The sequence below is a fragment of the Lagopus leucura genome, unplaced genomic scaffold (genome assembly GCF_019238085.1).
Source record: "Lagopus leucura isolate 7727_CA_CO unplaced genomic scaffold, USGS_WTPT01 Super-Scaffold_100028, whole genome shotgun sequence".
NCBI lineage: Eukaryota > Metazoa > Chordata > Aves > Galliformes > Phasianidae > Lagopus > Lagopus leucura.
In genome coordinates, this window is record NW_024962279.1 from 4,811,893 (window position 1) to 4,824,527 (window position 12,635).

Here is a 12,635-nt window from a genome sequence, read left to right on the forward strand (position 1 = left end):
AGCAAGAACAAATGCATTTGTTATTTCAGAAGACTAAGAACTAAAGAAACAGAAGGATGAAAAAGAAATATACAGTTCTTTGTATTCTTAAACCTCATTAATTTTGCCTTGAGACTTAGGCAGAGATTCAGGAGCTTCATTTACACTGTTTGCTTAAATCTTTCTGACATCTAAAGGAGAGCAAAAAAAAAAAAAAAAAAAATCAAAATCCTATGCCTACTGATGTCAGTACAAACAGCAGCTCCTTCCAAAGAGCTGTGGTTTACAGTGCCAGCAACCATCACATCTGGTTTATGTTCAGCATACCCCTTTCAGTTCAAAACAGCTGCACTGAGCCAAACCAACGAACCGTCTACCCAGCACCTTCTCTGTGTTTCAGAAGGAGGAAAACACCACCACTACCACAGCTGTCATGCAGTGATAATGCATCACAGTAGTTCTCCAGGGAGCTGTGGTATGGGCATGAAGAGCTGAGAGAGAACACTGAATGGTAAAGCTCCTAAAGAGTACTCCAAGCACTTCAGAGCGGATGGCAGAATTACCTTAAAATAACAGCAGAGATTAAGTAGATAACTGACTAAAAGCCATCTCCACACAAACCTGAAGTAAATCAAGTAGTCATTCAGAAAATTAAAGCAGCCAGAAGCCTGAGCTAAGAGGTCTCCATCCAGGGCAGCATGGAGCACAGGCATTACAGTCAGTAAGCTCTGATCTCCTGAGTCTCAGAGATGTAGCAGGCACATCTTGGTCAGCCACAAAGTGACAAAGCACCATGCCACAGCATGTCAGCAGATACTCTGCTGCACTGCAAAGTCCCACTCCTTCACATGAGCAAGCACCAGCAACACCAGAACCTACCCCTGCTGCACCTAGCTAAACCAGACAGCCAAGCTGCTGCTTCCATCCCTTGGCTCATCATCCTTAGGATAGGGAGCAGAACACAAACGTGCTTAGAGATGTTTGTCCTCAAACCACTGCACACAGCCCATGCGCTCAGAGATGCGAGGTTGCCTCTATCCCAGGAGCTGTCTGAGGCTCCTCCTTTTGACTTTTGAAACAAACCCCTCTGATGCCAGAGGCACATACATATGTGCACACCTCATCTCAAAGCATCAAATTACAAATTAGGAAAAACAGTTTCAAGCGTTCCTCCTTTATGAACTTTCTTATTGTTTCTATCAGCTTCATAGCCATGAAATACTTGATTTAAATTCCTGCAGAAACTTCTTTACGAGCTGAACATTTCCCTGGAGTCAAGCCAGCTTCCATTTATTTACAGGCTCCCACAAAAAACTTCCCACTTTTATGTCATCTAAAGAAAGCTGATCTCTTCCATTTGCTACAATCAAATACAAAATGGCAATTTAGCAAAGCTATGCTAATTCTGAGTTTTTTCATTAATGCAACGCAGTTCAGTATCATCCCCTAAATCACCAATACAGAGCATAAATCTGCATTCTACCAGAGAATTTCTTGGTAGGTTCTTCAAGCATGCTGATTGCTGACTGCTCAGCGAGTCACCTCTGTATTAAAGCTCTCCATACAGCTATATGTGCAATGTTGGAGCATATCTGAAAAAAATTCAGGAGAACATTGCATAAACCCACTTTGTAAGTGGCTGCAGAGGGGCATAAGGAAGCATCACATCAGGGCCTGATAGGTAGAAAGAGGTGCAACTGGGAATAAAAAAAAAAAAAAGGTATCTTCAATCACAGCAAGCTTTCCACTGAAAACCCCTTCTTGGGCAAACACACCATTCATCATTAAAACATATGCAAACAGTGCTTTCACCCTGAAGGGAAACAAAATGAGGTGAAATCAAAGCTAAAGAGGAAAAAGAAATCCTAAATAAAAACTAGCCAGAAGTCTGTAAGCAAAGGCTGCTACCCCAGATCACAGTCACAAAGCTTAAGATCACTTTCAATGACTCTCTTCAACAGCTCTTTGCTGCCCGTGATCTCCGTAAAACCAGACCTTAAGTGGTTTTTGTAGTGTTTCTGTAATGGAGAAACACAGCTGTGAATGCCCTGCCTCTACACAGCTTGCTGCACTGCACAGAGCTTCACAACAGTAGAGCAGCTTCTTACAGAGGAACCAAGTAACTCCTCCTTAGCAGGAGCACCTATCGCAGACAACAGGACTTCTGATGAATGCAGAGCACTTATCCTGGGCTCTCATGGCTCCAGTTCAACTCAACCTGCCCTCCGCAGTTAACAGTCAAGATGTACACATACCAGGAATGCAACTACTGTTCTTCTCCACATATCATACCATTATGTTTAGAATTGGATAAGCCACTGAGAACCCACATAGCACTGCTCTTAATCAGTGTCTTTCAGGTGGAAGTTAGTCTCATAGATGCTCATCAAAATCAACCCGTGTGATAACAATCATCAGTTAAGAAACAGCCCAGTGCTGAGAGCAAAGACATGTTTAAATGTTTTACTATCAAATCTGTAACACAATGGAAAGCACAGCAACGACAGCAGAGCAGCAAGGTCCAAGGCTGCAGCAAGCGAGGATTTGCTCAAACACAACAGCCAAGGGCACAGAAATAAAGGAAAGCTTCTGCTTACCTTCAGAAGGCCTCAGGCACACAGGGACCTCCAGCAAAATCCCCTTGCCTCCACTGCCAACCCTTAAATGAGGTTTGGGAAGGGGTGCATCCTGGCCCTTCCATCACTCAGGTACATTGCATGCAGCTGAGCTCCCCTGGGTTGGCCCTGCCTTCCCACCAGGTGCTCAATCACTGTTTCAGGCCATAACTTGCACTCCATCACAAAAATCTTAGATTTCCTAAAATCTCTGTTCCAGAGGAACACATACATGTGAACCACACTTAAGTAGAAAACACAGAAACTCAGTTTAGTGAATTTCATGAAACCCCTCTCATGAAAGAGCTTTTTCTCCTTTGAACACAAACTCTGAAGCATTGCAATGTATACAACTGGACCATAACAGCTGAAAACAAGTCTACTAGACAAGAGCAAAGATGTAAAATCAGACAACTCCCAAAGGTAAACATGACAAGATGTTCGTTAGCTTACTGCAAAGCACCAGGTGTTCTTAAAATAAATCTCCAGGGAAAATAATCCAAGTTTACAAACAAAGATCTATCCATTCCTCAAAGATTGAGAAATAAATTATCCAGGCCTGGAACTAATTATTAACATGTCAAAATCACCACCTACTTTGTTTTCACATTTCAAAAATAAAAGTGCATAGCAGGAGATTATCAAAACAAGTAAAATCATAATTACTGCACTGCTATGTTAAGCCTGTATTTTGTACACTGGAATTACCAATGCTTTATCTAACAACACCTCCACAACACTTAAAGCAATAATGTGAAAAGCAGCATCTGAAATCTTAAGTCTGCAGATTTTCTTAAGTTTGATTTTAAAATAATTTGTACATTTGTTGGTGCCTAAACCACACATCTTCCTGCAACAGCATAACTGCATGTTCATTCATGGATGTATAAAGGAATCATACAAATTAATACCATAAACTTACCATTAGACAATACTACCAAGATCACCCTTACTCACGACGTACTTTGTTTTCTTAATTTGTATAAGCCATTCCTCACTGACAGAACCCAACTGTCAGTGAAGTACAACCTAATCTCTAAGCAAGGTGAGCAGGTCTGACACTCACAGGGTGTTTTGTTACAGTAGGGTGAAATTTTATAAAGATCACATCACCTAAATTCTAGATAAGGTTTGGGGTATTCAGCAATCAGTCCAATGTAACACATGCAGCTCAAGACTGCTGTGAAACTCACCACTCTAAATGTTAGGGGTACTCAGATGAAACATGCTTCCTAGAAGGAGCCAACTGAGCGCTCAGCCTCCAAGAACCACAGAAACTTTAGGTCAGAAAGGACATCTGAAAATCAGCTTGTCCAGCCGTCCAGCAGAAGCACAGCCTTGCTCATGGGGCCTGTCAGGCCAAGTGTTACATTCCACAACTTTCTCAAAGGAAACTTAACATTTAGAGCTCAGCAACTTTTAACTAAAACACTGTGCCACAGTACTAAGATTTTACATGAGCACTTTTCTGCTGGTCAGAAACTGGCAGCACTAGGTATAGGGGAAGACTGGTCAGTAGAAAGTACATAAACCAGGAATCAAGTCAGTTTTTGATTTTAATCAGTAGCAAACATGTTTCTTCCTCAAGCTCTTGCCAAGATATGAAAAGAAAACAGGCATCACTGCTCTGACTAGAAAGATGCTAAGGGACTTTATTTAGGACAAGCAATCCAACACATCCCAGTGTTGGATGCTGCCTTAAATCATTGTAAACTTAAACCTGCGAGTAACAGAACAAACAAAGCAGATTTTTCTATTGATTTGTCCCTTGTGCTCCAACATTCACTTCCTGATTAGGTATGAAAGGTCACCAACTTCCTGCAGTGCTGACACACTGATCACATCTCTGTCCTTTAAGAATTCTGCAATACCTAGAAGATGGCAGGGAAGATTTAATGAAGGTACTTGTTCTGCTGTTTGTGGGGCCATTTTCACCAAACTTGAAGGAGGCAGATACTTGAGACCTCTAAGCTCTTCTGCTGTGGGGATACTGCAAAGGCAGCACCAAGAGCAGCCTAAAGACTAAAGACAAAGACTAAACCTAGGCACTCCTTGCCGCATGAAGGCTTTGTTTTTTCCTCCTCCGCATCCTTAGGACAGACATAAACATAATCAGATGCAGTAGTCCTCTGGTTATTACAGAAATAAGTTTGACCTGACACTTAGCAGGTGAGTAATTAAACAGGCTCAAAGAATCACTACATGTCACTTCAATAACACATCTTACAACACACTGCAGTATGCAGCTCCTGTTTCGCACTTCATAGCTGAGCTCTAGTGTTCAAAGACTTCTTACTCCAAGCACACACTACCACCAGCAACAGCCTCCTTATCCTTTCAGGCATGTAACAACCTTGGCTTAATACACTCAGATTTCTCCCCAGTTCTAAGGGATATAATGCAAGATTGCTCCAGCAATGAAGCATAAAAACAATACAAGAACACCTGGAACCCACCCTATTCTTCATCAGATCCCAGAACAAACAGGCTGGGCCCCCTCTTGCCTTTATCTCCACATAAGGGCACTTCGAGTGGAACCTGTACTCCCTCTGATGGCGATTTCTCTCACCACAACTCATTCGGGTTTAAGAACCTCCAATGGTTTCAGGTCCTTACTTGCTGCTTGCCATCAGTCTGCTGCTACCATTCAAACAATGTTATCAGAACTGAGGTCTAAGTTGAGGGGCATGGGAGGGTTTATGGAGATTGTTGTTTTGCAACCCAAAGACAGATGGTCACTCCTGTTAAATTTACTCAAGATCTCCAAAACCACACAAGGCTCTGCAACATGAAGGTCGCACAAAGTTTTTTAGTCAACTTTATCACGGAAAGAAGTTGGTTTTAACAAATCATTTAGAGAAAAAGTAACCCTCTGCATAGCCCCAGTTTCTGCCTAACCTTCATCAGTAGGCTTGCCAGGCTTTTGTGCACTTTCCCTATTGTTGCTGCTGCCCCAGAAGTCCAAAATCTATGCACGTGTTTTTCTTCAGAACTTTGATTTGGAATAAAAGGAATAGTCTTTATCAATAAAACCATCCAGCAGCTCTTCATTTTTCTTAAATCCCTCGGCACAGACAAACATGATGAATATTTCACTTACTAAAGGAGTGAATGGATTAAAAACAAACAAAAGAACTCCTTGCTGTTCTGTTTTCAAGCATCTAGTACCATTGTCCAACGCTTTCTAAACTACATGCTTATGACAGATATAATTAATTTCTGGATTCAAAGACTGAAGAGATCAGAAATGAAGATCAGATTACATTCACAGTAAAATACAAGGAACTTAAATTCCTTTGTTATACTCTCATAGGGAATGTGAAAGTGCAGGTATTATTAGTGGACTAATATCGTATCTGTTACAGCACCTCTGCTAACCAGATTATCGTTATCAGCCTCAGAAACAGTGTTTTCATACTGTAGAGGAAATGAGCAAAGGAGAATAAAAGAATGTGCACAGTAACTTAGAATACTCTCTGCAATCACTGTGTTCAGAAAGGTTATCTGTGCTCTGTTAACAGTACTGTTACAAGGTCATCTGCTAAGCCTGAAACCAACCCATTTTTCCCTTGACAAAGCACTAGGAGCCATGAAAACAGCAGTACAATATAAGTACCATGAACATCTGTGACACTGTGCAAATGAAATGAAGTATTCTACAGACAATCATCAAATAGAGATAAAGGCTGACAACAGTTCAATCATCCACAGCTGATTCTCAAACTCACTGTCAAGTGTCTACACCATACTTATAAGTGGGCACAAATACCAGTTCAAACTACTATTCTTTTGAAAATACAACTAGGAAAGGAACAACCACTTAAAGTCTGGATTAAAAGAAAAAAGTGGAGAGTGGGACAAGAAGCAGGAACGTTTGTTGACTCATCTGTGAGCAGAAAGACAAATCTGATTTGTGTTCAGATGCCACGACTTGCCGACCCTGGCAGCTCCTCTGAAGTTTTGAGGCTCACAGCATACTCTTGAAAGGCACTTTCTTCCATAAAGATATGAAACTCTAAAATGGCCTCTAACAACAGCTCACTCCAAAACTTATTACAGACACCAAAGAGATCACACTACACCACAAACTAAATACTTCAGTATATAAATGTCCCTCAAAAAGCAGAAGGATAGTAACAGGATACTTTTCTTCTAGACTCAAGATTGTAGAGCAAAATCATACTTTTTTTTCCTTGAAGAATGATAACCTAGAACATAACAAGGCTCCACAGCAACTATCATTCAGTAACAGATAAATATACAGTGTTCTCACCAGATGTAGGACTGTCACTCTGACTACTTTCCCCCTGCAAGGCCATCATTTTCTCATGAGCATCAACCCACCACGGTTTGTACTTCAAGATGTGCTGAATAGCTTCATCTTCAAAGAAGTCAGCTCTGGGATAGAAAAGGTAACTCCATGTGGGTATATATCAATGCACACACAGTATATACTTAACTTTGCTCCAGGGTGCTTTACAAAACTTACACATACAACTCTAAAAAATAAGAACACACCTGATCACCATCTGTTCTTTAACCTTAAGAGATGTTACTCCAAAGAGAAGACTATTTCTCATGGAGTGCCACACCAGCAGCAAACGTGACTTTATTGGTAAGTTCGCTCATTTTCAAAGAAGTATACTTTGGAGAGAAATGGTGTGTGGCTAAAGAGCAAAGAAAGCAGAGATAAGGACTGACTTTTAAATAAACAAACACATGCCTTTGCAAGGTGGAAAAGGAAGTGTTGTATGTTAATTACGGAAGAGGCACATCCCAGCACAAAGCAGTAGTAGTAAAATATCAATATATTAAGTCTGCAAGGATTTATATTAAAGGATTTAAGTTCTAAGCCTCCTCTTATCATTCTAGCTTTCTCTTCAAGTCAAACTATAGTATAAATACTGAGAATAGAGGAAAAAACACATTGCTTAATACTTTATCATACCAAAAGTTGCCTAAACTACTGAACACAGACTGCAGTTTGGTTTATCCTCACACTGATTTTTTATGCCTTCCTTAGGTGTCTCAAATATATACATATCAGCTTGCATAGATTCTCCTTGAAGTCACAGTCCACAGCAGACCTGCTTGAGTACCAACTGACTTCCAAGCTTAATTAAACAACAGAGTAACCTCAAAACAAGAAAGAATGCCTTGTGTTAATGTCACACTTTGACTATCCCATATCACCCAGTCTAAGGAGACAAAGGCAGATAAAAAGTGAAGTTATTATTTCCAAAAGTGATTTTAAACCCAAGCATCCATAGGGAAGGCAAATACATTTCAAGTGAAGTATTTTTTACCAGGTGAAATAAATCAGTACTCACAGGTAATGATCAGGATCAAACTTGGCAGCTTCAGCTTCCAGGCGCTTCATCCTACGTTCATCTGTTGGAGTTTGGTCTGGATCCTTAACATCTATAACATCACCAAGTTCATCCTTGGTGCAACAAGAGGGAGGTGATAAGGCCACAGATCAAGTGAGCAAGATTCCTTTAGAAAAAGTTTAGGAAGGATGTTTGATTTTCCTGTCATATCTTTCAAATTCAGTCTCTGTTGTACAACTAAAACATCAAGGCTTCAAGCAGAGGCAATTATCACCAATTCTAAGGCACCTTCAAATGTTATAAATTATATTAAGGTTTATTTACCATAAGGCAGCCAGGTTATTTCATACTACTACGAAAACTGTACTGTTTAGCAAAAATACACAACCACAAAGAGATTAAAAAAAAATAATCAAATATTGTTCTTATGACTTCTCCACTCTGAAGTGGCCACACATTAATCAACAGGCAATTGCAGTGCCTTTGGAACACCAGGATGTAGAGGTACACTAATGCTGATGAGAAATTGACTACTTCAGAAATTTCACAGTATTAAGCCAGTGTATATATCCTAACAGAATACAAATACTTTCTCTACACAGCAATCATTCAGCCCTCAGACCTTAAATGATTACAGTTCATGCAGTAATGATTTACAAAGTTATACAATTTGTTTTAAATGGCTACTTCTTAAATCACTTGGTGAAAGAATTTAAGTAGAAAATAAAAGAAATATAATCCACTACTTCAGTAAAAGCTCTGTATGCTATGAAAATTATCCTACCTAGCACGTTACTGGTTGCAGATTAGCTTTTGTCTGTTTACAAAGAAAATGAACAGCTGAACATACAGGGGCAAAGTAAGGACATTTTGAAGATCCTGTTCTACCAACTAATCCATGAAAGAAATATACTGAGAACTGGGCAAAGGAGAAGAACTGTTACCTAACAATCTCCTCCTGGCTACGGAATGACCCAGGAAGGCCACCCAAAGAGGAAGGTACTTGGAACTTTTCTGACAGGAAAAAAAAGGCATGCATCTACCTGCAGCCGCTGGAACACCCCTGAGCGCAGATTCCCAAATCCATAGTAGCACTGCAGTGACAGAGGGCCTTCTGCAGCTTCTTTATGAAGGGTCTGCTCTACTTCCCAGTCAAATTCTTCCTCTTCCTCCTCCTCCAAATCAGCAGAGACACCTGGGTACATTGCATGATCAGAGAAAGAAAACTCATGCAAGGAATACATATGATTTAAAGAAAGGCAAACACCGATAACAAAATAAGCACTTTTTATTTCATCTTTTAAGAAAACTTTCACAACACTTGGCTAACTATAACTTAAAGAAAACAGAAGGGGAAAAGAAGTAAAACATGAACCACACAACTTCAAATCCATTTTATCTTATCCAGTTGAGTGAGAATAACCTGAGAATTCCCCGATGCAGTAAACCATGCATTCTGAAGGCAAATCAGCTCCAACAGACTTTATTCAAAGGTAAGAATGCAGGAAGCCAAATATGTTTCCTCCATTGGTGCAACACTCGAATTTCCAACTATAGACGTTCCCAACTGTTGGACCTTTGCTGCCCCCCTCTGCAAAGGGCAGCCTTGTCAAAAGTGTAACTCTTACCACCTGTAACATGCAAAATGTCACTGCTTGAACACACAAGCCTCATTTTCCAATTCCATCCTAACCCTGAAGGGTGGCACAAGCCTGCATGTTCACATTGGACTGTTGGACTAGACTGCTGCTATTACAAGAGTTTGGTGAACTACCGAAAAAAAAATCACAGGTTACTCAAGTGTTTAAGTGAACAGATGCACACATCAGTGAGCCACAGGTCCTGCTCTAGAATTCAAAGATTTTCAAGAATAGAGACCAGGAAAGCTAAAGCTTTGAGTACACATGCTCAATGTCTAAAACAATTGATCCAGTGATTTCAACAAGATTTGGATTTTATTCTAAGAGAACCACAAGAGGAACATAATTAAGTCATCCATGATGTAAGGCAGATACCCACAAAATTAAACATAGTCACATTTTCTGAGAAGTACTTATGTTAATCAAGTCATCCACTAGAATGTGTGGTTTTAATTAGCTTCTGCCCTTAGAGCCAGTTGTGCTATCTTGCAGAAGATTCACATTGTGTTTATCATACAGCCACTAGAGGGGTACAAAGATCTGCAGAGGATTAGCATATGTTAAACACATTTTGAAAAAGAGTTATCATAACTAAGCCTACAGATAGAACATGCATCAACTCTTACAAGACATTCCTTTCAGTAATCCACAATAATTCCAGATTCATTCAAACTCTGCTTCTATCTTGGTCTAGACAATATCAGAATTACACTTTTTGTTAGTTACTAGGGAGATCTACTTCCATAGCTATTTCATTTTGTACCTATACTGATAGCATAAGTAAGTTTTTGTCGTACCTATCTCCTCCACTAAAGGCTTTGCTGTCCTTGATTTCTTCGGTGCTAAAAGAGATGTCAGCATGTCCAGTCCTTCAAAATACTGCCCAGGACTCTCCTTAGGTAGCTGAATTGTAAATGTCCCTTATATAGTAAAGGCAGAACATAGTTATTATCACATTAAAATAATCAAGACAAACAAAAATGCTCATTTTCCCCTCTATTGAAATTGGCTCATGGAAATTGAGATATATGCATGTAGCAATTTATTATGCACCAATCTGCACGCGTGTTTTTAAACTTCCATAACAAATTTCACAAAAATCAAAGATATTACAGCATGAAAGAGATTATTTAACGAACTGTGAGCACCCACACAACCAACAGAAACAAACTTCAATGGATTGTCCTCAGCAGATGACTATAGGAAGCTATTCAACCTTCTGATTATTGTTTCAAATATGAAACAAAAGCTTTGTAGGCCTTTTTGTTTATGAATACACTTGTTTCAAAAGGTGCTTTATTCCAGAAACACTTTCCAGCAGTGTGGCTGAAGTGTTCTCTCTTAAATCTTAGAGAAGAGAATGCCTCAGGACTATCTCACTTCTGCTTACTGCTACTCTTCTTCACAGACTTGGAAGACTTTACATGTTTTAACAATGGCATGCTTGCCTCCAATGGGCTTGAACCATTTCATGATTAAGACAGTTGCATGTCATTTGAGCTTAAGGATAGCCTACATACAACAAATCCTCAGCAAGTTTCTTTTTCTTTTAATACCATGTAGCATAGGAGAAGTTAGGCTTATTTACAGGATCACACACTTTGCTAAAGTTTTCTTGCAGTGAAAATGCACAGAACAAGTAAGTGAAGAGTATTCTTTAAGACAACTATACTATAAATAGTAAATGATACCTTTGTCTGTATCATAAGATGCCTTTTCTCTGCCATTTTCTACAACTCTTCCAGGAAGTGTCAGTCTGGATGAAAAAAAAAAGAGATGTCTCATTGAATGCCTAACTAATTCTGCAACCTCATATTTCAGCACATAAAAATGTAAGGCACATTCCAAAGGCAGCACAAATAACTATATGATTCCTGTTGGTAATAATGGAAGTTATGAAGTAAAAATCTCTCTGTGGCTCTAAATCAAAGACAAAGTCACAGCCACCACAGACACAACACCCTTGGCTCTATCTGCAGCATTTGGAAGATTCTGTGTTTTAAAAACTCTAAATTAATTTCATAGTGACAGGACGTCAGACAGCCAACTCAGAGCTTTCCACTAAACTCATAAAACCCTTTGAGTCTACTAATATATTTATAGAAGTACATCCAACAAAACAGGAAATAGAAAATAAGAAGGGTTAATGGCTCACCAGCTCCTACAGGCCAAAGGTTCTCTCAAATTTTCCATACTGAGCTGATGATCATTCCATTCCTATAGCACAGCAATGAACTTGCTAAAAGACAAAGCCTAGAACATCATTCCCTGGCACCTACACCACATGGGTTTATCAGGAGTGTATCAGATTCTTCCTTCACAAAATATATTGTATCTGACTCTCGATGGGGAAGAGACAAACCCTGTAAGACTTCAGTGCATTCAAAGAATTCAGCTGTCAGTTCATGACTAAAAATCAACATTCACATAAAAGTAAAAAGTTAGTTTTTTAAGTTTATAAATTTTAAGGTGACTTAACACCTGGAAACAAATATACCAGATCCATAGAAATAATTCCATGCAGAAAACAGGCTGTGTGCAGCCTACAGTGTGAGAGCAATAGACAAGGATCATTCAAGAAGGACCCAAAACAAAGGTATTTTCTACCAACGTTTCTTTTATGAAGTCCAATGGCTTTGAAATGCTTTCACTACTCACCTAAGAAAGTAAGGCTTCACATAAAACTTAAAGTCTTCCCCTTCAAAGAACAAATCAAGCTCTGACACTCTTGCATAAGGCACTCTGATGATTATTGTAAGAAAATCTGGATCCTGGCTCAGCTCAAAATCTGGGGTTATCATGATGAACCCAGCACAGGAAAACCTGCCACCAGGAATACAACCCTGTAAAAGAGGGGAACAGGAAAAGATTACTGCAGCTGCTGCTTTATAGCACTAAGAAGTGTGCCTGAGGACTCTCTAAGGCCATTTCTGATTCCTGCAGAGTCAAGGGGAAAATATTTATGAGAAGAGCACAACAAAAAAATGCATTCCCACTGATGACCTGAAGGTATCACCTTGTTGCACCGCAAGAAAACAGAAACATTTGGAGCACATGGAATTAATTACACT

At 39.6% G+C, this 12,635-nt stretch overlaps 1 protein-coding gene across 2 annotated transcripts in view; it reads right to left on the bottom strand.

The window, feature by feature from the left end:
• The window catches only part of SHQ1 (SHQ1, H/ACA ribonucleoprotein assembly factor), a 37,363-nt gene that overhangs the window by 24,398 nt on the left and 330 nt on the right, over positions 1-12,635 (bottom strand). For both annotated transcript variants that reach the window (XM_042880863.1, XM_042880864.1), the window contains exons 2-7: positions 12,223-12,407; positions 11,256-11,320; positions 10,362-10,484; positions 8,968-9,119; positions 7,925-8,037; positions 6,868-6,992 (exon numbers count right to left, since the gene is read on the bottom strand). In XM_042880863.1, the coding sequence (XP_042736797.1) occupies positions 6,868-6,992; positions 7,925-8,037; positions 8,968-9,119; positions 10,362-10,484; positions 11,256-11,320; positions 12,223-12,365 (721 nt within the window). In that variant the 5' untranslated portion in view covers positions 12,366-12,407. The remainder of the gene's footprint in view (positions 1-6,867; positions 6,993-7,924; positions 8,038-8,967; positions 9,120-10,361; positions 10,485-11,255; positions 11,321-12,222; positions 12,408-12,635) is intronic.